General features: G+C 40.6%; 1 protein-coding gene across 1 annotated transcript in view; it reads right to left on the bottom strand.

Moving 5' to 3' along the window:
• Window positions 1-26,925, bottom strand: part of lgi2a (leucine-rich repeat LGI family, member 2a) — a 36,349-nt gene extending 9,424 nt beyond the window's left edge. The window contains exons 1-5 of the mRNA XM_021577630.2: window positions 26,608-26,925; window positions 13,897-13,968; window positions 5,272-5,343; window positions 5,005-5,076; window positions 2,616-2,687 (exon numbers count right to left, since the gene is read on the bottom strand). Coding sequence (XP_021433305.1) covers window positions 2,616-2,687; window positions 5,005-5,076; window positions 5,272-5,343; window positions 13,897-13,968; window positions 26,608-26,807 — 488 coding nt within the window. The 5' untranslated portion in view covers window positions 26,808-26,925. The remainder of the gene's footprint in view (window positions 1-2,615; window positions 2,688-5,004; window positions 5,077-5,271; window positions 5,344-13,896; window positions 13,969-26,607) is intronic.
• Between the last annotated feature and the right edge of the window lie 315 nt (window positions 26,926-27,240).

Raw genomic sequence — 27,240 nt, 5'->3', positions numbered from 1 at the left:
TTTCTGGAATTTTCCAAGCTGTTTTAGGCACAGTCAACTTAGTGGATGTAAACTTCTGACCCACTAGAATTGTGATACAATGAATTATAAGTGAAATAATCTGTCTGTAAACAATTGTTGGAAAAATTACTTGTGTCATGCACAAAATAGATGTCCTAACCGACTTGCCAAAACTATAGTTTGGGAACAAAAAATTTGTGGAGTGGTTGAAAAATGAGATTTAATGACTCCAACCTAAGTGTATGTAAACTTCCGACTTCAACTGTATCAGTTGATCATTTTTCTTTGTAGCTAAGGGTTAACTTGTGTTTGATCAGGATGACATTGCATCGTAACTTGTTTCTAAATATGTGTTGTAGATCAGCTTCCTAACATATGTAATTTAGTTCCTTTTGTCCAAGGGTAATTGTGTTTTATCCCAGTTGAAACTCCTTTTTTGTTACTCTGTCCTCATGCATATCGATAAAACAGTTCCATAACCTAATAATTTCACCCCTCTGTCTTATTTCATTGGGCTCCCATCCCATATCTCCTTGAATAGCAAGGCTTATGCACTCCAAGGAAGCATCTTATGGCTCTGTTTTGAATTGAGTTAGTTATTTTGGTTTCTTTACAACCCCAGATTTCAGCAGCATAGTTCAATATAGTACACACATGTGAATTATAGACTTGTGAATATGTACAATAGCCAAGGTCTTTACAGATTTTCAATTTACTACAAATGGACCCCAACGCTCTACCTGCAGAATCAGATATGGACTTTATACACCTCTCAAAGGTCATGTATTCATCAAAAAGGAAACCAATGTATTTATATGAACAAGTGTACTTTACGCATATTGCTCCTTAAGAAAAGTAATGATTACTTCTTATTGTACACTTTTTCCTGGAGTGCATTATATGGGTTTTATCTTGGTTGATCACTATCTCCACTTCGTACACCAGAGATTGACATACATTGCAAATCATGCTCAGTCTCTGCAAGGAGAATAGAATCTGCATACAGTAGTGTCCCGAGTCGTGTCATTTAGTTTAACTCCTAAATGTTCATGTTTGATTTGATGGGCCAAGTTGTTAACAAAAAGGGCAAATAACATTGGGGAGAGCACCTCACCTTGTTTGAGCCCAAACAGAGTGGGAAAACATCCAGTCCTCTGTTCATTTACCTGTACAGAGGCAACTGGGCATCTACACAGGGCTTTAATTGCATCATAGAATCTTCCATCAATTCCCATTTTTGTCTAAAAGCAAGGTTTCTATTAACCAAATCGAAAGCCTTCTGAAAATCAATAAAACAGGCAAAAATTGGTTCTCTCTCTATCATTCGGATTACTTTAGAGACAGTATACTGTATACACAGAGTATACCAAACATTAGGAATAGCTTCCTAATATTGAGTTGCGTTAATTGAGTTAATGTTTGTATACTCAGTGTACATGTACGTGGTCTATACAGGCTCTGACTTTCCTAAAGCCATTCTATTCATCAGCAAGCTGACCAGACAGTTCTGGTTAGTGAGAGAGCCTTTTATTTAGAATGAAGGAATACAATTTATATACAGTGCTAATTAGAGTAATCCCTCTGTAGTTCAATGGGATTTTAGGGTCATTTTTTGAGGATTTTGGAATAGGCTTGATTGTAGATTTGTACGATACAGATGGAATAATGCCGTTCTCAAAACAAGCCTGGAAGAGTGTTCACAACAATTTAGGTGATTTCATAACTGAATTAGATAAGTCATCAATTCCTGTTCCAATTCCTTCGGTTTAGACCGCTCAACCTTTCTGACCTTCTCTAGAGTAAGAATGGCATTCAAATAGTGGTTAGGGGTGTAAGAATCCTTCTTAATTTCCACCTCCAACTCATCCTTACAAGAACATGTTTCTTTCAAGGACTCATCAAAATAAACTCATTGTATGTGTTACCTTTATGGGAAACACAAAATTACTTTCAGTGTTATGCTGATGAAAATGTTTCCAATTGTGATTTTGATGGTTTGTATTACATTATAGATCAGATTACCTGTTTAAAATTGTCATCAGTAATGTAATCCATTGGATTACTCAAAATAATGAATTTTAGATTACTTTCCCTGCATGAATATTAGAATAGGTTAAATTAAAGAAAACATTTAAAAGACAAGTTCATCTTTTTTCAACCAAATTATTATTTCTTATGTAAATGACACGTTATAGAAGAGTGCGCATGCGCTGGCTAGCCAGAAAAGTATTGCTCAAGTCGAACACAATGGAATATAACATTGCCAAAAAAGTTTGGAATGACACAATTTTATATGTACAACATCTAAAGACCTGCATCACTATACAGAGAGTGTAAAAATACATATTTTATTCCTACCCTGGAATTGCAGAACAAGTTTCTCAAAACAGTTTCTCATAACAAACTAAAATTGCCAAAAAAGTGTCTGAACTCTTCTATAACATACCATTTACATAAAAAAAATAGAGATTTGGTTTAAAAAAAATAAGAACTTGTCCTTCAAGTCTTTCTTTGAAAACTGCCTTTGTTCAAGTTATCCTGAAAGCAATCATACATGTTTTATACAGTTAAAGAAAGAATCACTACACATCGAATGCACATGCATAACAACTCACAGCTCTATCAATGAGTCCAGGTCGATGAAGGAATCCCTGGGTAACGCTTTTAATTTATTGTTTGCCAAAGACCTGAGGGAAAACAGCATTGTCAGATTCATTCTGCAGATATTCCTGTCAATTAATCATCATGGAAATACAGAGGGCCAAAGGGCAAGATTTTCCAGAAAAAAATATACCCAAAAATGGTAAAATATTTTTTTCACATACAATATTGTATGTTCATACATTTAAAAAAAAAATGTCAGTAGTCTGTGTTTTCACACACTTCAACAGCTCTGTTTTCAAACGCAATGACCAGTGCAGCAGTAATAACAACTATAAGTATCCATCCATTTTTCTACATTTGTTAGAAATGTTTGCAGTTCACATTTTTGTTTCGACATGGAAGTCTATCAGTCTACACATTGCATTTGCACTAGACCATAGTAAATTACATTGCATGTGCGAGCCAAACATTTTAATAAGATTAGCCTACATTTGTTGTTGTTATGCCAAACTTTGTCACCCGAAGAAAGAGTAAACAAACAAACAGTCAAATATTGGCAATATTTATATACAAAACAATTTTACATTCAGGTCAGACACTCAGACTGTATTGGCATAATATCATTGTAGGCTATAGAAAGTAGAGGGTATAATGCACATGATGCTCATCCAAACTTTTCACAGGAGCTGACCAAAAAGAATATCCAATATAAAAAGAAAAGAGGGATGTCCGCTGACTGTTTTGTTGCTCCCAAAGGTAATCTTTTAATAGAGTGATAAACTACAGATTAGGCTATAATATACTACTCTGCCCCACCCACTGACAAAATCATTGACATAAAAAAACTGTATTACCACTAAGACGTGCTGGTTGGTCTTAAAGGCCCAATGCAGACATTGTTTTATTCAATATAAAATCATTTCTGGTTAACAATTAAGTACCTTACTGTGTTTGTTTTCAATTAAAATCGTCAAAACGAAACAAAAATAGCTTCTTAGCTAAAAGCAACTCCTCAAGCAATTTCTGAGTGGGGAGGGGAAAACTAGATGTTATTGGCAGAGAGGTTTGGAACTCTCTTTCTTAGTGGTCTATTAACTAATTTACCAGGCAGACTAAAACTCCATCCCACCAAAACAGACTGAAATTTCAGGCGGTCTTTTCAAACAGCTCTTACACTAAAAGGGCATTGTCATAATTTTCTAAATTTCACAGTAATTATTCCAACCTCATGGTGTGGAAATATATATGAAACACATGGAAATAATGTTTTTGACAGCACTAGATCATTAAATGTTACCACTTGAGTTTTCACCTCAGTGCAGGCGAGCTGATGTTAGACCGGTAAATTGCCAACTGGCGATATGGTTAGAAAATAACAGCACCAGTATTAACAAGCCAAAATGGCCAACCTACTTGCATTTGACAATAGCACTGCCTTGTGACAAGCTAAAAGTAGAGCCCTTAGCCTTCAATTGACATTAATACATCACTACTACCAAATGCAAGTGGAAAATAAGTGGGAAACCATTAGGTTGCATTTCGGGTAGAATATCATTGTAACTCTGGTAAGCCCTTGTAGACCTGGTAATTCCCTGGTAAGAAGACAATGTGGGCTAAAATACTACTGCATTATCCCCAAACATACATTTTCTTCACCGGAATTAAAGGAGAAGTTCAGGATTCAACAACTTGAAGTTAGATGGTTCCTCGCCCTTATTAAAGTAGTCTATGGGCCAGGAGATACTATAATACATAGTTCAGTTTTCTTTAAACAACCACTATAAACGTCAGCTAATTTTAGCCACCGCTAGCTAACAATCAATGGAAGTGATTGTAAATGGCCTAATCAATTTTAAAGCTGCATTATGTAGAAATTGCTCTGCCATTAACTGGTTGCTAAAATTCTAAAATGTTCACCTAATTTCAGTTTTTGTGACAAAACAAGCAATGTATTTTGTAGAGAATCATTGTACCAACTATACCGTTGTGAAATACATTTTCAATAACCAACAATATTGTAGAATCTGGTGAACAAAAAGAAACAAAAACAAATCTTAAGGAGGAAATAGAACACATACTGTATAACAGCACACAATAACACACACACTTATCATACTTACCTTCAATTAGAATGACAGATCTATAACTCAAATTTCTATCTGAATTCTGTCAGGTCACGTAATGTCAAACCACAAGTAGTGGATTTTAGTTGATTTGGCCATGATTTTTTGTGGTTGTTGATTGCTCCTATCACTTCCATTGCTTGTTAGCAAGTGGTGGGTAAAGTTAGCTGAAATTCGTAGTCTTGGCCCATAGATTACTTTGAAAGTGAGGAACCATCTAATATCAAGTTGTTAAATCTAACTTCCTCTAATGACAATGATGATTATTTGAACTTACAGGTGAGTCAGGTCCCTGAGTCCTCTGAAGGAATATTTGGAGACCGTCTCTATCTTATTACTCTCAATGAACCTAAAGAACAAAGGTTATACAGCACTTCAAAAGAGAAAATGGATTGTGTGATCACATGGGGCTAATGTATCGTAGAATTAATCCTGACTATAATAAAAGGGATACAGTTACTCAGTAGCTAATTTCTTGAACAACAAAATTAGCTTCAGTATATCATTATTTTAAAGATGAGTGAATGAATGGAAAGGCACTTACAGGTACTCCAGGTGTGGAAGGCCAGAAAATGCATCGTCCCTTATTGTCATCACTGAATTTGAATTAAGAAGTCTATGATAAAAATATATAAACAGTTAGTTACTTTGAACACAAGTGCAAATATAGAAAGACATTGTAGTTTAAAAAGTAAATGTATAATTTTGATTTATTATAATTCATTATATCATAACATTTAATGTCACACGTCATTGACAAACCTTCACATGTAGAATCACTGATATTTTAACATGATATATACTATACAACTAAAAGGTTAAGTTCATTTCTAATAATAGCAATCAAAAATTAAGTCAAAATTGTATCCTCAAATGATGGTCATCTCACTATAGTGATATCATAGTGTTACCCAGCGTGGGGATGTTTAGGTTTGAGGATAAATCTACCTCTGTCCTCCAGTATATCACTGACAATATATTATCTCCATGTTCCCTTTTTGTGACCTTGTAATCTGAGATGAGCTCAAAAGTACAGTTTTGCTATGATAAGCCTTTTTATAAACATGAGGGTCACAATCAATGTCATGCTTGCACTAAAATGTAAATTGCTGATGGACAACTGTACCTTATACTGGAACAAGGCATCTGTCCTTAAAATTGCCTACTGATTACAGACTGGTAGTGTGTCCATATTATGTATACCTCACTTATACTTTGTATACCTCATAATAAGGATATACCCTGCTAACAATAATGAGCCGTTAGTATGTCCCCGGGACGTCATAAAATGGTCACCCGAAATCAGCAGGACATTCTGTCATTGTACCCTAGAGGTTTTGTCTAGCTCCCTGGGATGTCCCCAAGGACATTCTTGGGATGTTATGTTCTGGTCCCCTGGAGGTTTTGTATTTAACACAATTTGACATACATTGTGTATGTTTATTCATACAGTAATTATTATTGAACACATCCTCACCTGGGATTTGAACTCACAACCTCTAGATTCACGACATTCCAATGTTTCTGCTACACCACAATGTCTGTACCAATGACTGATTACAACTGTAGGTAATGTTCCCTCTGAGTGCCACACAGAAGAAATATCAGCCTGCGCAGAGAAGCATGAGATTGAACTTCACTCAACTCTTTAGTTTTCCCATTTAGTTAACACTATCAATGTTTAGCTCTACTGTGTGAATTGTGCTCGAATCAACGCAATATAAAATAAAATAACATTTTATTAGTCACATGCTCCGCATACAACAACCTTACAGTGAAATGCTTACTTACGAGTCCCAAAGCAACAGTGCTGTTTAAAAAAAAAATTGAGATAGGAATAAGAGATAAAAGTAATAAGTAATTAAAGAGCAGAAGTAAAAAATAACAATATATACAAGGGGGTGCCAGGACAGAGTCAATGTGTGGGGGCACCGGTTAGTTGAGGTACTAAGTACATGTACATACAACGGTATATAGGTAGAGTTATGCATAGATGACAACAGAGAGTGGCAGTGGTGTGGAAAGGGGGAGGGGCAATGAAAATAGTCTGGGTAGCCATTTGACTAGATGTTCAGGAGCTGTATGGCTTGGGAGTAGAAGCTGTTTAGAAGCCTCTTGGACCTAGACTTGGTGGTCCAGTACCGCTTGCCATGTGGTAGCAGAGAGAAGTCTATGACTAGGGTGGCTGGAGTCTTTGACAATTTTTAGGGCCTTCCTCTGACACCACCTTGTATAGAGGTCCTGGATGGCAGGAAGCTTGGCCCCAGTGATGTACTGGGCCATTCACACTACCCTCTGTTGTGCCTTGCGGTCAGAGGCCAAGCATTTGCCATACCAGGCAGATGGTGCAGCTGGGGAACCTTTTGAGGATCTGAGGACCCATGCCAAATCTTTTCAGTCTCCTGAGGGGGAATAGGTTTTGTCGTGCCCGCTTCATGACTGTCTTGGTGTGTTTGGACCATGTTAGTTTGTTGGTGATGTGGACACCAAGGATCGTGAAGCTCTCAACCTGCTCCACTGCAGCCCTGTCGATGAGAATGGGGGCATGCTCTGTCCTCTTTTTCCTGTAGTCCACAATCATGTCCTTTGTCTTGATCACGTTGAGGGAGAGGTTGTTGTCCTGGCACCACACGGCCAGGTCTCTGACCTCCTCCCTATAGGCTGTCTTGTTGTTGTCGGTGACACTCTTGTGTCATCGGCAAACTTAATGATGGTGTTGGAGTCGTGCCTGGCCGTGCAGTCATGAGTGAACAGAGAGTACAGGAGGGGGCTGAGCATACACACCTGAGGGGCTCCTGTGTTGAGGATCAGCGTGGCGGATGTGTTGTTACCTGCCCTTACCACCTGGGGGCGGCCCGTCAGGAAGTCCAGGATCCAGTTGCAGAGGGATGTGTTTAGTCCCAGTGTCCATAACTTATTGATGAGCTTTGAGGGCACTATGGTGTTGAACCCTGAGCTGTAGTCAATGAATAGTATTCTCACATAAGTGTTCCTTTTGTCCAGGTGGGAAAGGGCAGTGTGGATTGCAATAGAGATTGCATCATCTGTGGATCTGTTGAGGCGGTATGCAAATTGGGGTGGGTCTAGGGTTTTTGGGATGATGGTGTTGATGTGAGCCATGACCAGCCTTTCAAAGCACTTCATGGCTACAGATGTGAGTGCTGCAGGTCAGTAGTCATTTAGGTAGGTTACCTTAGTGTTCTTGGGCACAGGCACTATGGTAGTCTGCTTAAAACATGTTGGTATTACAGACTCGGACAGGGAAAGGTTGAACATTTCAGTGAAGACACTTACTACTTGGTTAGCTAGCGCATGCTCGCAGTACACGTCCTGGTAATCTGTTTGGCCCTACGGCCTTGTGAATGTTGACCTGTCTAAAGGTCTTACTCACATCGGCTGCGGAGAGCGTGATCACACAGTCCTCAGGTACAGCTGGTGCTCTCATGCATGTTTCAGTATTATTTGCCTCGAAGCGAGCATAGAAGTAGTTTAGCTCGTCTGGTAGGCTCGTGTTACTGGGTAGGTCTCGGCTGTGCTTCCCTTTGTAGTCTGTAATGGTTTGCAAGCCCTGCCACATCCGTCACGTGTCAGAGCTGGTGTAGTTTGACTCGATCTTAGTCCTGTATTGACGCTTTGCCTGTTTGATGGTTCGTATTCGGCTAAGGTGTATGTAAACTTCCGACTTCAACTGTAAGTTTTCAGACCATTTGCTATGAGACTTGAAATTGAGCTCACATCAATACTTGATGTTTCTACAACTTTATTGGAGTCCACCTGTGGTAAATTCAATTGATTGGACATTATTTGGAAAGGCACACTCCTGTCTATATAAGGTCACACAGTTGACAGTGCATGTCAGAGCAAAAACCAAGCTATGAGGTTGAAGGAATTGTCCGTAGAGCTCTGAGACAGGATTGTGTCAAGGTACATATCTGGGGAAGGGTAACAAAACATTTATGCAGCATTGAAGGTCCCCAAGAACACAGTGGCCTCCATCATTATTAAATGGAAGAAGTTTTGAACCACCAAGACTTCCTAGAACTGGCCGACCCGGCCAAAATGAGCAATCGGTGGAGAAGGGCTTTGGTCCGGGAGAAAACAAAGAACCTGATGGTCACTCTTACAGAGTTCCTCTGTGGAGATGGGGGGAATCTTCCAGAAGGACAACCATCTCTGCAGCACCAAATAGGCCCTTACGGTAGAGTGGCTAGATGGAAGCCACTCCTCAGTAAAGGGCACATTAAAGCCCTTTTAGAGTTTGCCAAAAGGCACCTTTAGGACTCTCAGACCATGAGAAACAAGATTCTCTGGTCTGATGAAACCAAGATTGATCTCTTTGGCCTGAATGCTAAGCGTCAAGTCTGAAGGAAACCAGGCATCATTCATCACCTGGCCAATACCATCCCCATGGTGAAGCATGATGGTGGCAGCATCATGCTGTGGGAATGTTTTTCAACGGCAGGGACTGGGACAATAGTCAGGATCAAGGGAAAGATGAACTGAGCAAAGTACAGAGAAATCCTTAATGAAAACCTGCTCCAGAGCTCTCAGAACGTCAGAATGGGGGCGAAGGTTCACCTTCCAACAAGACAATGATCCTAAGCACACAGCCAAGACAACGCAGGTTTTGGCTTTGGGACAAGTCTCTGAAGGTCCTTGAGTGGCCCAGCCAGAGCCCGGACTTAAACCTGATCGACATCTCTGGAGAGACCTGAAAATAGCTGTGCAGCTAGGGGCCCCATCCCACTTCAAATCAAATCAAATGTTATTTGTCACATACACACGGTTAGCAGATGTTAATGCGAGTGCAGCGAAATGCAGCGAAATACAATTTCACATCAACTACCTTATACACACCAGTGTAAAGGAATGAATAAGAATATGTACATAAAATATATTTGGATGAGCGATGGCATAGGCAAGATGCAGTAGATGGTATAGAGTACAGTATATACATATGAGATTAGCAGTGTAGGGTATGTAAGCATTATATAAAGTGACATAGTTTAAAGTGACTAGTGATACATGTATTGCATCCAATTTTTTATTATTAAAGTGGCTGGAGATAGAGTCAGTATGTTGGCAGCAGCCACTCAATGTAGGTGATGGCTGTTTAACAGTGTGATGGCCTTGAGATAGAAGCTGTTTTTCAGTCTCTTGGTCCCAGCTTTGATGCACCTGTACTGACCTTGCCATCTGGATGCTAACGGGGTGAACAAGCAGTGGCTCGGGTGGTTGTTGTCCTTGATGATCTTTTTGGCCTTCCTGTGATATCGGGTGGTGTAGGTGTCCTGGAGAGCAGGTAGTTTTCCCCCGGTGATGCGTTGTGCAGACCTCACTACCCTCTGGAGAGCCTTACAGTTGTGGGCGGAGCAGTTGCCGTACCAGGTGGTGATACAGCCCGACAGGATGCTCTCGATTGTGCATCTGTAAAAGTTTGTGAGTGATTTTGGCGACAAGCCAAATTTTTTCAGCCTCCTGAGGTTGAAGAGGCGCTGTTGCGCCTTCTTCACCACGCTGTCTGTGTGGGTGGACCATTCCAGTTTGTCCGTGATGTGTACGCGGAGGAAGTTAAAAGTTTCCACTTTATCCACTACTGTCCCGTCGATGTGGATAGGGGGGTGCTCCCTCTGCTGAGCTTGAGAGGATCTGCAGAGAAGAGTGGGAGAAATTCCCCAAATACAGGTGTGCCAAGTGTATCGTCAAACCCAAGAAAACTCAAAGCTGTAATTGCTGCCAAAGGTGCAAAATCCATTATATTTATCATAGTGATTCAGGAGTAACATTAAAACACCAACAACTATACTAAAAAACCAACCTCAAATAAATGAAATTAATGAAAGATTAATGAAAGATTAATGAAAGAATAGTCAGATTAACTGATAATTAAAATAGCAGTGTAGATGGCACTATAGGTAATACATGTGTATTACCTATTCTGAAATTCTACAAACTGTGGCACAGCAGAAAGAAAAAGCATACTCCAAATCCAGAGGTTGTGAATTCAAAGCACAGGTAGGGTATTGGAAAGTCAGTACTAAATGATCATGTCAAACGCAATAACATTGTCATTGTTTAAATAATTTACACTATTTTAGCTGAATAGCATACCACTTACCTTAAAACCCTGACACATTTTTCATTACTTCATTTACACTACATGACCAAAGTATGTGGACAACTGCTTGTCAAACACCTCATACCAAAATCATGGGCGTTAATATGGAGTTGGTCCCCCCTTTGCTGCTGTAACAGCCTCCACTCCTCTGGGAAGGCTTTCCACTAGATGTTGGAACATTGCTGCAGGGACTTGCTTCCATTCAGCCACAAGACCATTAGTGAGGTCAGGCACTGATTTTGGGTGATTAGACCTGGTGTAACAGTATAACTTTAGACCGTCCCCTCGCGAACCAGGGACCCTCTGCACACATCAACAACAGTCACCCTCAAAGCATCGTTACCCATCGCTCCACAAAAGCCGCGGCCCTTGCAGAGCAAGGGTAACCACTACTTCAAGGTCTCAAAGCAAGTGATGTCACCAATTGAAACACTATTTAGCGCACACCACCGCTAACTAGCTAGCCGTTTCACATCCATTACACTGGCTCGCAGTCGGCGTCCCAATTCATCCCAAAGGTGTTCGATAGAGTTTAGTTCAGGGCTCCGTGAAGGCCAGTCAAGTTCTTCCACACTGATCTCGAAAAACCAATTCTGTATGGACCTCGTTTTGTGCACGGGGGCATTGTCATGCTGAAACAGGGAAGGGTCTTCCCAAAACTTTTGCCACAAAGTTGGAAGCACAGAATCATCTAGAATGTCATTGTATGCTGTAGCGTTAAGATTTCCCTTCACTGGAATTAAGGGGCCTAGCCTGAACCATGAAAAACAGCCCCAGACCATTATTCCTCCTCCACCAAACTTTACATTTGACACTATGCATTTGGGCAGGTAGCGTTCTTCTGGCATCCGCCAAACCCAGATTTGTCCGTCAGACTTCCAGATGGTGAAGTGTGATTCATCACTACAAAGAACACATTTCCACTGCTCCAGAGTCCAATGGCGGAAAGCTTTACACCACCCCAGCTGATGCTTGACATTGTGCATGGTGATCTAAGGCTTGTGTGTGTGTGGCTGCACGGCCGAAGCCCCCGACGACCAGTTCTTCCAGGGACAGTTTGGAACTCTGTAGAGTGTGTTGCAAAGGACAGATTTGGCAGTCCCATTATGTGTGCTTGTGTGGCCTGTCACTTTGCGGTTGAGTTGTTGTTGCTCCTAGATGTTTCCACTTCACAATAACAGCACTTACAGTTGACTGGGGCAGCTCTAGCAGGGCAGAAATTTGATGAACTGTTGGAAAGGTTGCATCTTATGACGGTGCCAAGTTGAAAGTCACTGAGCTCTTCAGTATGGGCAATTCGACTGCCAATGTTTGTCTATGGAGATTGCATTGCTGTGTGCTCAATTTTATACACCTGTCAGCAACGGGTGTGGCTGAAATAGCCGAATCCACTAATTTCAAGGTGTGTCCACATACTTCTGTATATATAGTGTATCATGGTTTGGGACACATAGGACAATCAGGGGAGCTTCAGGGGACCATGACACAACGTACCAAGAACGTCTTTAAAAAATTATTCGGGGGTGTCCCTAGGACAAACCGGGAATTAAACAAAATGACACAACTTCCCAAGAAAGATCAAAAAATGTTCTCGGGGACATCCCCGGGACAAACCAGGAACTAGACAAAACCTACAGGGAACAAAGACACGTCCCAAGAAAAGTCCTAGAGAACGTTCCCTTGGAACCATCACGCAATGTCTAAGGACTAGTCAAATTAACATCCTGAGAATATCCTAAAAAGGTCCTGATATGGTCCTCAGTGACATCCTAGGAACTTATAGGGGACTAGACAAAGGTCCCCCAGAGAACATTGCCTTTGGACCATCACACAACGTTCGAAACTCTTAAGAGACCTAATGGGAATGTCACCGAATGTGCTCAGGACATCCCCTGTTTGCTAGGTATGCTCATCATCAAATTCAGTACTGAGCACTCCACTAAGCCTACATTCCCTACATGCTAAAATAGACAAGTAAAATGTTAAGGTAATTAAAAAACACACAAAAACTATATGAATATCAAGTCATATGTAAGGTAGAATATGGTAAGAACAACATTCATGTCTTGGCTTTGGCTAAATAGATATGCGTCGTTCCATAAATAGAGTGCTTTTTGGGTAGTGTAAGTCTGTCAAAAATAACTATTTTATGGTTAAAATAACTATTTTTTTTACCAAATGTTTATATTCTGTCATAAGTACACATGTTCAACTTAATAAAAATCATGTTTTACCATCTCAAGAGATCAAGTTAAGAAAAATGCCAATTAAAGTAAAGGGTTGACAATTTCATCTTAAAATCAGCTATAACTCCCCTTGTGACAGGGGGAATGGAAGCATGTTGTGTGCAATTAAATGCAAACTTAACAAAACATTTGAACTTGTTAAAACATGTGTAGCCCATCTATCTATGAGTAACATCTATTACGCTCAACGTACTCAGTTTTCTACCACAAAACACCATAAAATAGCCAAAAAGAGTATCACCTGCTTTTCCACTATGATTTGACTACTAGATGTTACATGTTTTCTTTTGATTAAAAAAAAGTATAGTTTTACTATATTAAAACAAGAGTTCAGTTCACGTTACAGGGTTGAGCTTAAAATGAGGGACAAACTTAAATGAATCACTAAAGCAACAAAGATTCTCCTGCCCCCGCAAAACACATACACACACAACCAGACATTGATTTATTAATTGGAGAAAGCTTGTGTCAGGTACAGAACATTTCCTAGGATTTTATACCTGCAGCAACACTAGCAGGGGCTTAACTATGATGTGAATACATGTAACTACAGTCGCAAACTTATATATAATAATAATATATAATAATATATGCCATTTAGCAGACGCTTTTATCCAAAGTGACTTACTGTCATCAATTTTCAAACATCAATTTTTTTTAAGAACGACACTTTTTATGACCATCTGTTGTTGAGTTCAACTTAATTTCCCAACTGGTTAAACCCCTACCCATTCCCATGGACACACAAACTGGTAGTCATGTCTCGTTTGCATATTAATGTATAGTACAAGTGTCATTGACTCACAGGAGTTGGAGAGATGGCATGTGAGCAAACATGGTCTCCTTGATCTCGGAGAAGGACCCGTTGACAATGCTCCTGAAAGATAGTAAGATTATGGAGTAAGCACAGAGCAAATTAAAAGTAGAAAAGATTATGTTTAGGGGACCGAGTGGCACATTGCAGTCATTGCAGTGCTAGAGGCATCACTACCAAACCGGGTTCGATCCCGGGCTGTATCACAACCGGCCGTGATCAAGGAGTCCCATTGGGCGGCACACAATTGGCCCAGCGTCGTCCGGGTTAAGGGAGGGTTTGGCTGGGGTAGGCCGTCATTGAAAGTAAGAATTTTTTCTTAACTTAAATAAAGGTAAAAATATATATATACTGTATATAAATATATATATAGAAAAAAGGTACAGTTTCAAAGGAGGAGGCAGGCCAGTTGTAGCAGTGCAATGATCAGTGGACAGACTTGTTTTTCTTTTTTTACAGTGCAGGAGAGTAGTGGCAAACTGTACACTATGTACATGCAATTGAAGTCGGAAGTTTACATACACCTTAACCAAATGGATTTAAACTCAGTTTTTCACAATTCTTGACATTTAATCCTAGTAAAAATTCCCTGTTCTATGTCAGATAGGATCACCACTTTATTTTAAGAATGTGAAATTTTAGAACAATAGTAGAGAGAGATTTATTTCAGCTTTTATTTCTTTCACCACATTCCCAGTGGGTCAGAAGTTTACATACACTCAATTACTATTTGATAGCATTGCCCTTAAATTGTTTAACTTGGGTCAAACGTTTTGAGTAGACTTCCACAAGCTTCCCACTATAAATTGGGTGAATCCCCTTCCTCCTGACAGAGCTGGTGTAACTGAGTCAATTTTGTAGGCCTCTTTGCTCACACACGCTTTTTATGTTCTGTCCACACATTTTCTATAGGATTGAGGTCAGTGCTTTGTGATGGCCACTCCAATACCTTGACTTTGTTGTCCTTAAGCCATTTTTTCACAACTTTGGAAGTATGCTTGGTGGTCATTGTCCATTTGGAAAACCCATTTGCGACTAATCTTTAACTTCCTGACTGATGTCTTGAGATGTTGCTTCAATATATCCACGTAATTTTCCTCCCTCATGATCTCATCTATTTTGTGAAGTGCACCAGTCCCTCCTGCAGCAAAGCACCCCCACAACATGATGCTGCCAGGCCCGTTGGTTGGGATGGTGTTCTTCGGCTTGCAAGTCTCCCTCTTTTTTCCTCCAAACATAACGATGGTCATTATGGCCAAACAGTTCTATTTTTGTTTCATCAGACCAGAGGACATTTCTCCAAAAAGTACAATCTTTGTCCCCATGTGCAGTTGCAAACCGTAGTCTGGCTTTTTTATGGCGGTTTTGGGGCAGTGGCTTCTACCTTGCTGAGCGGCCTTTCAGGTTATGTCAATATAGGACTCGTTTTATTGTGGACATAGAAACTTTTGTACCTGTTTCCTCCAGCATCTTCACGAGGTGCTTTGCTGTTGTTCTGGGATTGATTTGCACTTTTCGCACCATAGTATGTTCATCTCTAGGAGTCAGAGCGCATCTCCTTCCTGAGCGGTATGACGGCTGCGTGGTCCCATGGTGTTTATACTTGCATACTATTGTTTGTACAGATGAACGTGGTACCTTCAGGTGTTTGGAAATTGCTCTCAAGGATGAACCAGACTTGTGGAGGTCTACAATTTTTTTTCTGAGGTCTTGGCTTATTTATTTTGATTTGCCCATGATGTCAAGCAAAGAGGCACTGAGTTTGAAGGTAGGCCTTGAAATACAGACACAGGTACACCTCCAATTGACTCAAAATTATGTTATTTAGCCTATCAGAAGCTTCTAAAGCCATGAAGTTAAAGGCACAGTCAACTTAGTGTATGTAAACTTCTGATTGAACCATTTTATGTGGCAAAAGTAGGTTGATTGGTTAAAATTGAGAGCCCTGTTTTTGTAGTGCGGTGATCTAACGGTAATATTGGGATGATTTTACTGTTTTATGTTGTAATAGGACTAGTGCGTGATTGGTCAAATGTGCAAGCCCCGCATAATATGCTGCAAATTGTTGCTAAATCCTGAAGGAACTGACTATTCGTGGGTTTCACAGAATCTGTGAACAGTACAGAAGTGTGCAACTTTAGGCTACTGCATTCTCAGTTGGCGCTAACAACGATTTCACACACATGGCACTTGTGGAGTGAAGATTACGCTGCTTTGTGAGTGTGTTGTTGGGAACAGAAGATTGATTGGCTGTGGGATACAGTATGAGGAAAAATTGTATGGGTGCACTGTTTTTTAGATTTGGTTCTGGGTTGCCGAGATTAGGCCTCACTGTCTCAGCCAAGGTTACTTAACACATTACAATGGCATAAATTGCTTATGTCCTATCCAGACCTAGCTTTAACTTGTATTTTAAATCGTTCAATACTTTGAGCGTTTGCATGAGACTGGAGTGCTAGATGGACAGGGACTTTTGGGACTATTCCATTGATTTCCATTGTGGCAGGCAAGAATAATACTATTTACACCCAGGTCTGGTTGCATCCCCTACTGCCATTTAGACCTTGAACTCTGAGGCTGACATTGTGATACTCCTAGCTTATTGTGTGAAATGTCCCATTGTACAATGAATAAATAAAGATCTAATTGAGGGTACAGGTATTTTAAAAACTGTTGAATAAATACAGTACCAGTCAAAAGTTTGGACACACCTACTCATTCAAGGGTTTTTATTTATTTTTTACTATTTTCTACATTGTAGAATAATAGTGAAGACATCAAACTATAAAATGACACATATGGAACCATGTAGTAACCAAAAAATGTGTTAAACAAGTCAAAATATATTGTATATTTTAGATTTTTCAAAGTAGCTACCCTTTGCCTTGATGACACCTTTGCACACTCTTGGCATTAGTGGGACTATCATTTGTTTTTCAACAGGACAATGACCCAACACACCTCCAGGCTGTGTAAGGGCTATTTGACCAAGAAGGAGAGTGATGGAGTGCTGCATCAGATGACCTGGCCTCCACAATCACCCGACCTCAACCCAATTGAGATGGTTTGGGATGAGTTAGACTGTAGAGTGAAGGAAAAGCAGCCATCAAGTTCTCAGCATACATGGGAACTCCTTCAAGACTAGTGAAGACATCAAAACTATGAAATGACACACATGGAATAATGTAGTAACCAAAAAAGTGTTGCACAAATCAAAACATATTTGACAATCTTCAAAGTAGCCACCCTTCGCCTTGATGACAGCTTTGCATACTCTTGGCATTCTCTCAACCAGCCTCACCTGGAATGCTTTTCCAACAGTCTTTAAGGAGTTCCCACATATTCTGAGCACTTATTGGCTGCTTTTCCTTCACTCTGCGGTCCAACTCATCCCAAACCATCTCAGTTGAGTTGAGGTCAGGTGATTGTGGAGGCCAGGTCATCTGATGCAGCACTCCATCACTTTCCTTCTTGGTCAAATAGCCATTACACAGCCTGGAGGTATCAAACACAGATTCAACCACAAAGACCAGTGATGTTTTCCAATGCATTGCAAAAAAAAGGGCACCTATTGTTAGTTAAAAAAGAAACATACATTGAATATCCCTTTGAGCACAGTGAATATATTATTTACACTTTGGATGGTGTATCAGTACACCCAGTCACTACAAAGATACAGGAATACTTCCTAACTCTGATGCCTGAGGAAGGAAACCACTCAGGAATTTCACCATGAGGCCAATGGTGACTTTAAAACAGTTACAGAGTTTAATGGCTATGTTAGGATAAATCTGAGGGTGGATCAACAACACTAAATGACAGAGTGAAAAGAAGGACACCTATACAGAATAAAAAATATTCCAAAACATGCATCCTGTTTGCAATAAGGCACTAAAGTAAAACTGCAAAAAATGTGTTAAAGAAATAAACTTTATGTCCTGAATAGAAAGCGTTATGTTTGGGGCAAATCTAACGCAACGCATCACCGAGTACCACTCTTCATGTTTTTTTGTGTTAATTCTTACATTATTTGCCCAGGAAATTTTTTGTGTTATTACATACAGCCGGAATTAACTTTTTTATATCAGAGCAGCGGTAACTCACCAGCATTACAACCAGGAATACGACTTTCCCACATTGGATCCTTTGTTCGTACAGCCCAGGGCAATTGAACTGATTCCAGAGGCTGATCCAAAACACAGCCGGCAGAGAAGAGGTTTTCGGAGTGGGCGAGAATTTCCTTCCAGAGAGACATCAGGGATTGTAACATACTCTGTTTCACAGAAACATGGTTCTCTCGGGATATACTGCCTTTGTCCATACAGCCAGCTGGGTTCTCAGTATATCTCGCAGACAGGAATAAAGAACTCTCCGGGAAGAAGAAAGGCGAGGGTGCATGATTAACCATTGTGATAACACACAGAAACTTAAGTCCTTCTGTTCACCCAACTTAGAATACCTCAATCAAATTCTGACTGTATTACCTCCCAAAATAATTATCTTTGGTTATAGTCACAGCCATGTATATTCCCCCTCAAGCCAATACCACAACGGCCCTTAAAGAACTTCACTGGACTTTACGCAATCTGGAAACCACATATGCTGAGGCCGCATTTATTGTAGCTGGGGTTTTTAATAAAGCAAATTTGAGGAAAAAGCTACCGAAGTTCTATCAACACATTGACTGTAGCACTCGACCACTGCTACTCCAACTTCTGGGATGCCTACAAGGCCCTTCCCCCCCCATCCCTTCTGCAAATCTGATCACGACTCCATTTTGCTCCTCCCATTCTATAGGCAGAAACTCAAACAGGAAGCACCTGTGCTAAGTACTATTCAAAGCTGGTCTGACCAATCAGAATCCACCCGTCAAGATTGTTTTGATCAAGCGGACTGGGACATGTTCCAGGTAGCCTCTGAGAATAACATTGACAAATACACGGATACTGTGACTGAGTTTATCAGGAAGTTAATAGGAGATGTTGTACCCAGTGTGACTATTAAGCAACCCCAACCAGAAACAGTGGATAGATGTCAGCATTCGCACAAAACTGAAAGCGTGAACCACTGTATTTAACCATGGAAAGTTGACTGGGAATATGACTGAATACAAACAGTGTAGTTATTCCGTCCACAAGGCAATCAAACAGGCAAAACGTCAGTATAGAGACAAAGTGGAGTTGCAGTTCAACGGTTTGAGACACAACACGTACAGTGCCTTGCGAAAGTATTCGGCCCCCTTGAACTTTGCGACCTTTTGCCACATTTCAGGCTTCAAACATATAAAACTGTATTTTTTTGTGAAGAATCAACAACAAGTGGGACACAATCGTGAAGTGGAATGACATGTATTGGATATTTCAAACCTTTTTAACAAATCAAAAACTGAAAAATTGGCCGTGCAAAATTATTCAGCCCCTTTACTTTCAGTGCAGCAAACTCTCTCCAGAAGTTCAGTGAGGATCTCTGAATGATCCAATGTTGACCTAAATGATTAATGATGATAAATACAATCCACCTGTGTGTAATCAAGTCTCCGTATAAATGCACCTGCACTGTGATAGTCTCAGAGGTCCGTTAAAAGCGCAGAGAGCATCATGAAGAACAAGGAACACACCAGGCAGGTCCGAGATACTGTTGTGAAGAAGTTTAAAGCCGGATTTGGATACAAAAAGATTTCCCAAGCTTTAAACATCCCAAGGAGCACTGTGCAAGCGATAATATTGAAATGGAAGGAGTATCAGACCACTGCAAATCTACCAAGACCTGGCCATCCCTCTAAACTTTCAGCTCATACAAGGAGAAGACTGATCAGAGATGCAGCCAAGAGGCCCATGATCACTCTGGATGAACTGCAGAGATCTACAGCTGAGGTGGGAGACTCTGTCCATAGGACAACAATCAGTCGTATATTGCACAAATCTGGCCTTTATGGAAGAGTGGCAAGAAGAAAGCCATTTCTTAAAGATATCCGTAAAAAGTGTCGTTTAAAGTTTGCCAGAAGCCACCTGGGAGACACACCAAACATGTGGAAGAAGGTGCTCTGGTCAGATGAAACCAAAATTGAACTTTTTGGCAACAATGCAAAACATTATGTTTGGCGTAAAAGCAACACAGCTCATCACCCTGAACACACCATCCCCACTGTCAAACATGGTGGTGGCAGCATCATGGTTTGGGCCTGCTTTTCTTCAGCAGGGACAGGGAAGATGGTTAAAATTGATGGGAAGATGGATGGAGCCAAATACAGGACCATTCTGGAAGAAAACCTGATGGAGTCTGCAAAAGACCTGAGACTGGGACGGAGATTTGTCTTCCAACAAGACAATGATCCAAAACATAAAGCAAAATCTACAATGGAATGGTTCAAAAATAAACATATCCAGGTGTTAGAATGGCCAAGTCAAAGTCCAGACCTGAATCCAATCGAGAATCTGTGGAAAGAACTGAAAACTGCTGTTCACAAATGCTCTCCATCCAACCTCACTGAGCTCGAGCTGTTTTGCAAGGAGGAATGGGAAAAAATTTCAGTCTCTCGATGTGCAAAACTGATAGAGACATACCCCAAGCGACTTACAGCTGTAATCGCAGCAAAAGGTGGCGCTACAAAGTATTAACTTAAGGGGCTGAATAATTTTGCACGCCCAATTTTTCAGTTTTTCATTTGTTAAAAAAGTTTGAAATATCCAATAAATGTCGTTCCACTTCATGATTGTGTTCCACTTGTTGTTGATTCTTCACAAAAAAATACAGTTTTATATCTTTATGTTTGAAGCCTGAAATGTGGCAAAAGGTCGCAAAGTTCAAGGGGGCCGAATACTTTCGCAAGGCACTGTATGTGGCAGGGTCTACAGACAATCACAGACTACAAATGGGTAACCAGCCCTGTCACAGACACCGACGTCTTGCTCCCGGACAAGCTAAACACCTTCTTCGCCCGCTTTGAGGATAAGACATTGCCACCGATGCGGCCCGCTACCAAGGACTTTGGGCTCTCCTTCTCCGTGGCTGAGGTGAGAAAGACATTTAAGCGTGTTAACACTCGCATGGCTGCCGGCCCAGACGGCGTCCCTAGCCGCGTCCTCAGAGCATGTGCAGACCAGCTGGCTGGAGTGTTTACGGACATATTCAATCTCACCCTATCCCAGTCTGCTGTGCCCACTTGCTTCACAACAATACAGACAAGACACACAACCTAAAAGTAAAGAATGGAATTAAGGAATATATAAATATTAGGATGAGCATTGTCAGAGTGGCATAGACGAAAATACAGTAGAATAGAATACAGTATATACATTGGGGCAAAAAAGTATTTAGTCAGCCACCAACTGTGCAAGTTCTCCCACTTAAAAAGATGAGAGAGGCCTGTAATTTTCATCATAGGTACACTTCAACTATGACAGACAACATGAGAAAAAAAATCCAGAAAATCACATTGTAGGATTTTTTATGAATTTATTTGCAAATTATGGTGGAAAATAAGTATTTGGTCAATAACAAAAGTTTATCTCAATACTTTGTTATATACCCTTTGTTGGCAATGACAGAGGTCAAACGTTTTCTGTAAGTCTTCACAAGGTTTTCACACACTGTTGCTGGTATTTTGGCCCATTCCTCCATGCAGATCTCCTCTAGAGCAGTGATGTTTTGGGGCTGTTGCCGGGCAACGCAGACTTTCAACTCCCTCCAAAGATTTTCTATGGGGTTGAGATCTGGAGACTGGCTAGGCCACTACAGGACCTTGAAATGCTTCTTACGAAGCCACTCCTTCGTTGCCCGGGCATGTGTTTGGGATCATCGTCATGCTGAAAGACCCAGCCACGTTTCATCTTCAATACCCTTGCTGATGGAAGGAGGTTTTCACTCAAAATCTCACGATACATGGCCCCATTCATTCTTTCCTTTACACGGATCAGTCGTCCTCGTCCCTTTGCAGAAAAACAGCCCCAAAGCATGATGTTTCCACCCCCATGCTTCACAGGAGGTATGGTGTTCTTTGGATGCAACTCAGCGTTCTTTGTCCTCCAAACAAGACGAGTTGAGTTTTTACCAAAAATTTATATTTTGGTTTCATCTGACCATATGACATTCTCCCAATCTTCTTCTGGATCATCCAAATTCTCTAGCGAACTTCAGACGGGCCTGGACATGTACTGGCTTAAGCAGGGGGACACGTCTAGCACTGCAGGATTTGAGTCCCTGGCGACGTAGTGTGTTACTGATGGTAGGCTTTGTTACTTTGGTCCCAGCTCTCTGCAGGTCATTCACTAGGTCCCCCTGTATGGTTCTGGGATTTTTGCTCACCGTTCTTGTGATCATTTTGACCCCATGGGGTGAGATCTTGCGGGGAGCCCCAGATCGAGGGAGATTATCAGTGGTCTTGTATGGCTTCCATTTCCTAATAATTGCTCCCCTGGTTGATTTCTTCAAACCAAGCTGCTTACCTATTGCAGATTCAGTCTTCCCAGCCTGGTGCAGGTCTACAATGTTGTTTCTGGTGTCCTTTGACAGCTCTTTGGTCTTGGCCATAGTGGAGTTTGGAGTGTGACTGTTTGAGGTTGTGGACAGGTGTCTTTTATACTGATAACAAGTTCAAACAGGTGCCATTAATACAGGTAACGAGTGGAGGACAGAGAAGCCTCTTAAAGAAGAAGTTACAGGTCTGTGAGAGCCATAAATCTTGCTTGTTTGTAGGTGACCAAATACTTATTTTCCACCATAATTTGCAAATAAATTCATTAAAAATGCTACAATGTGATTTTCTGGATTTTTTTCCCTCATTTTGCCTGTCATAGTTGAAGTGTACCTATGATGAAAATTACAGGCCTCTCTCATCTTTTTAAATGGGAGAACTTTCACAATTGGTGGCTGACTAAATACTTTTTTGCCCCACTGTACATATGAGATGAGTAAAGCAGAAATATGTAACCATTATTAAAGTGGCCAGTGATTTCAAGTCTATGTATATGGGGCAGCAGCCTCTAAGGTTCAGGGTTAAGTAACTGGGTGGAAGCCGCCTAGTGGTGGCTATTTAACAGTGGCCTTGAGATAGAAGCTGTTTTTCAGTCTCTCTGTCCCAGCTTTGATGCACCTGTACTGACCTCACCTTCTGGATGATAGCAGGGTGAACAGGCAGTGGCTTGGGTGGTTGTTGACCTTGATTATCTTTTTTGCCTTCCTGTGACATCGGGTGCTGTAGGTGTCCTGGCGGGTGGGTAGTTTGCCCCCGGTGATGTGTTGGGAAGACCACACCACCCTCTGGTGATACAGCCCGACAGAATGCTCTCAATTGTGCATCTGTAAAAGTTTGTGAGGGTTTTAGGTGCCAAGACAAATTTCTTCTGCCTCCTGAGGTTGAAGAGGCGCTGTTGCGCCTTCACCGCTCTGTCTGTGTGGGTGGATCATTTCAGATCGTCAGTGATGTGTACGCCGAGGAACTTGACGTTTTCCACCTGCTCCATCCCGTTGATGTGGATAGGAGCATGTTCCCTCTGCTGTTTCCTGAAATCCACGATAATCTCCTTTTGTTTTGTTGATGTTGAGTAAGAGGTTATTTTCCTGACACCACACTCCGAGTGCAATCACCTCCTCTCTGTAGGCTGTCTCGTCATTGTTGGTAATCAGGCCTACTACTGTTGTATCGTCTGCAAACTTGATGATTGAGTTGGAGGTGTAATTGGCCATGCAGTCATGGGTGAACAGGGAGTACAGGAGGGGGCTGAGCATGCACCCTTGTGGGGCCCCAGTGTTGAGGATCGCAAAGTGGAGATGTATCCTACCTTCACCACCTGGAGGTAGCCCGTCAGGAAGTCCAGAACCCAATTGCACAGGGTGGGGTTGAGACCCAGGGCCTCAAGCTTAATGATGAGCTTGGAGGGTACTATGATCTTGAATGCCGCACTGTAGTCAACGAACAGCATTCTTACATAGTTATTCCTCTGGTCCAGATGGGATAGGGCAGTGTGCAGTGTGATGGTGATCGCATCATCTGTGGACATATTGGGGCAGTATGCAAATTGAAGTGGGTGTAGGGTGGCAGGTACAGGAACAATGGTGGACATCAGACTTTTAAATAGCCATCACTAGGCGGCTTCCACCCAGTTTCGTAACCCTGAACCTTAGAGGCCACTGCCCCATATTCATAGACTTGAAATCACTGACCACTTTAATAATGGAACACTAGTCACTTTAATAATGGTTACATATTTTTGCTTTACTCATCTTATATACTGTATTCTATTCTACTGTATTTTAGTCTATGCCACTCTGACAATGCTCATCCTAATATTTATATATTCCTTAATTCCATTCTATTAGGTTGTGTGCCTTGTCTGTATTGTTGTGAATTTTAAGATATTACTGCACTGTTGTATCTAGAAACACAAGCATTTCGCTACACCCGCAATAACATCTGCTACACATGTGTATGTGACAAATAAATCAAATTTGATTTGAGCTGTAATCATTGCCAAAGGTAATTCTAAGATGTATTGAGTCTGGGGTGTGAATACATATGTAATTTAGATATTTCTATATTTCACTTTCAATAAATGTGCTAACATTTATAAAAACATGTTTTCACTTTGTCCACAAAATGTGGAACAAGTCAAGGTGTGTGACTACTTTCTGAAGGCACTGTTTATTTAAATCCATCAGTTTCCTTTTTTGTATTGACAAAAAAAAAATGGAGCCCTAAAATGAATATTCTTGCCTGCCTCTCTTTTTTGATTATTGACCTGTAGAACATTCCCCATTACTTAACTAGGCAAGTCAGTTAATTAAGAGCAAATTCTTATTTACAATGAAGGCCTACTCCTGACGACAGTGACCCAATTGTGCACTGCCCTATGTGATTCCCAATCACGGCCGATTGTGATACAGCCTAGAATCGAACCAGGGTCTGTAGTGACCCCTCTAGCACTGATATGAAATGCCTTAGACCGCTGCGCCACTCGGGAACCCTCGGGAGTGGTTACTGATACAGAGTTTTCCCGCAAAATACGGATATTGCTGTGCATGTGCAGGATATTTTTTGTGCTCACTCCGGTGATTACTTAGCTGCTGTGCTGAGTGTCCTGGCGCCACTCACCCTCCTTGATCGTCTTTGTCTGGTCACTGGGGTAGTTTACACATTTCATGTTGTACACAACAAACTATTGTATTCCATTCCTCAGTAGGCATAAACGCGATTTCATGTTGTTTTTTCCAGGAGGGGATTAGGCTACATGCAGCTATTTAAATGTTTTACACAAAATACAATATCGACATGTTGGTCCAAAATGTGTTGTTAGTATTGCAAGAATACTGTACATACGACACAAACAGGCCGTCTAGCGGTTCCATGGTCTTCTTAGCTGCTGACATGCATTCAGCTCTGTATTATCGACACGATGTCAGTATATTTGGCATACCTATGGCACCGGGCGATGCAAAACGAACTCGCCCAATGTCCGATTATTTTTTTACCGGTCCTTATACACTTTTTTCAGGAACCATGATATGGCAGCAACTATAAAGATTAGTCTACATAATCATACAAAATGTGTCCAAAGTGTAAGGACTGCGTCCTGCTTGTGCATCTGCAATATCCGTTACAACAGACAGAGAAGGTTGATAATAAATATGTTTTGGAATGTTCGTTCAAATCGCTGCAGGGTTTTTATTTCAGATATTCAGAAAAATATGAGGCAAAAACAAAGGCAACATCATGGCTCAGAAGAGCGAAACGTGAAGGGAGGGGAGTATGAGCAGCAGCTAAATTAGAAAAAACGTAAAATAACACATGCGCAGAACGTGATTCGGATCCTCAGATTTAAAAAAGAGCTTTCCGGACGCAAAAACACTATAACCGTAGCCATGGCCTAATTTTGATCCGTATGAAGAGGTATTTTGATTGGTATAGTTAATGACATTCATTATTGTTGTATTTCCCCACAAACCTCAGATTAGTAAATGGGGGCTAGTTGTAACAGGGTTAGTTTTAAACGCAGGTTACCAAGAATTATATCATATATTATGGTATTTAGACATATTTACATAATTGTATCAAATGTCACGTCTTTACATCAACTAGAAATAGGATAATATATATATATATATATATTGAGTTTAATTTATACATTTGAATGCTAATAAATTCTGGCTACACCGTTTCTGGTCAATATGGCATTCTTAAACTGTAAAAAACATTTGTCCATTTAGTGTATTTTTTATCTTAATATCAGTTTCAAATCATAACATTTATCTATAACCCCTCATTTCTACAATTGAAGACAGTGTTACATTTAACCCAGTCTGTGGGGTTAAATGTAACATTTCACCTCCACCACCTTCGGTTTAAATTGTACATGACTGGTATGTCCTAGAAACGTAGTGACAGTGGGCAATGGTAGCTGAGACATGTAGCCTATGTTTGTGTAAAAATATTATTAATCTCACTCAGTTTTTTCAGAAATAAACCAAAGTGTTAGCCCCGGTCTCCCCTATGTCATTGCATGTATATAATATATATGGATATATATATAAATATATAAAAATGTATAACAAGCTTGTGCCAGTGTCACCACAAACATCTCTTAGCCTATACAATATGAGATATGTAGGCCTACTATAACTCGTTCGTTCATATGTCATAATTTGCATTAGCGGCAAAGACAATTTTTAGTAGCCTAGACTAAATCAGGTATGACTGAAGTTACTTACAGTGAATTAATGTCGTTCGGGATGATCCTTGGGACATAGGAAGATCCAAAACAAATGATGGACTCCTTGGAACAGCTGCATGCTGAAGGACATCTGGAAATCCTTTTTAAAGAAATCGGCGTAGCTATGTACAAGCACACAACTGAAAATAATACGCAGTTTTTAACTATTGACAGCATATTTTTTTGTCGGATTTGCATGTGTGAGATAGCAAAAAACGCCGGGCAGATTGCAAAGCTTCCTTCCACCCTGCGACATGAAATGCTGCACTGAACCCCTTACATCAGCAATTCAGCTGCAGCTCCCTTCGCGCAATTTAATTATTTATTATACCCAGTACTCTGTTGATAGTTTGGTTAAAGAGCGGTTATCTCCACAGCAGACTTTCGAGTGTAGCCGCATAGGTTTAGGGTGCGCTTGTTTATAAACTTCAATGAATACCGGTATGATTTTTGTAGGCTATTTGCAATTATGTGAAAATACTTATTTTCTCGACATTGAATTACAATTTAAAAGAGAAAATGGAGCCAACTGAAGATTGCTGTGTGGAATATGTATTATTGCTCCCATCTGTCACATGCACTTATGTTTGCTTTTTCAAAAGCTGACCAGGAGAAAAAAAATAATGGAACA

Source organism: Oncorhynchus mykiss, chromosome 21 (assembly GCF_013265735.2).
Source record: "Oncorhynchus mykiss isolate Arlee chromosome 21, USDA_OmykA_1.1, whole genome shotgun sequence".
NCBI lineage: Eukaryota > Metazoa > Chordata > Actinopteri > Salmoniformes > Salmonidae > Oncorhynchus > Oncorhynchus mykiss.
The sequence above is the reverse complement of the archived record's forward strand: the minus strand, read 5'-3'. Positions and strand labels throughout refer to the sequence as shown.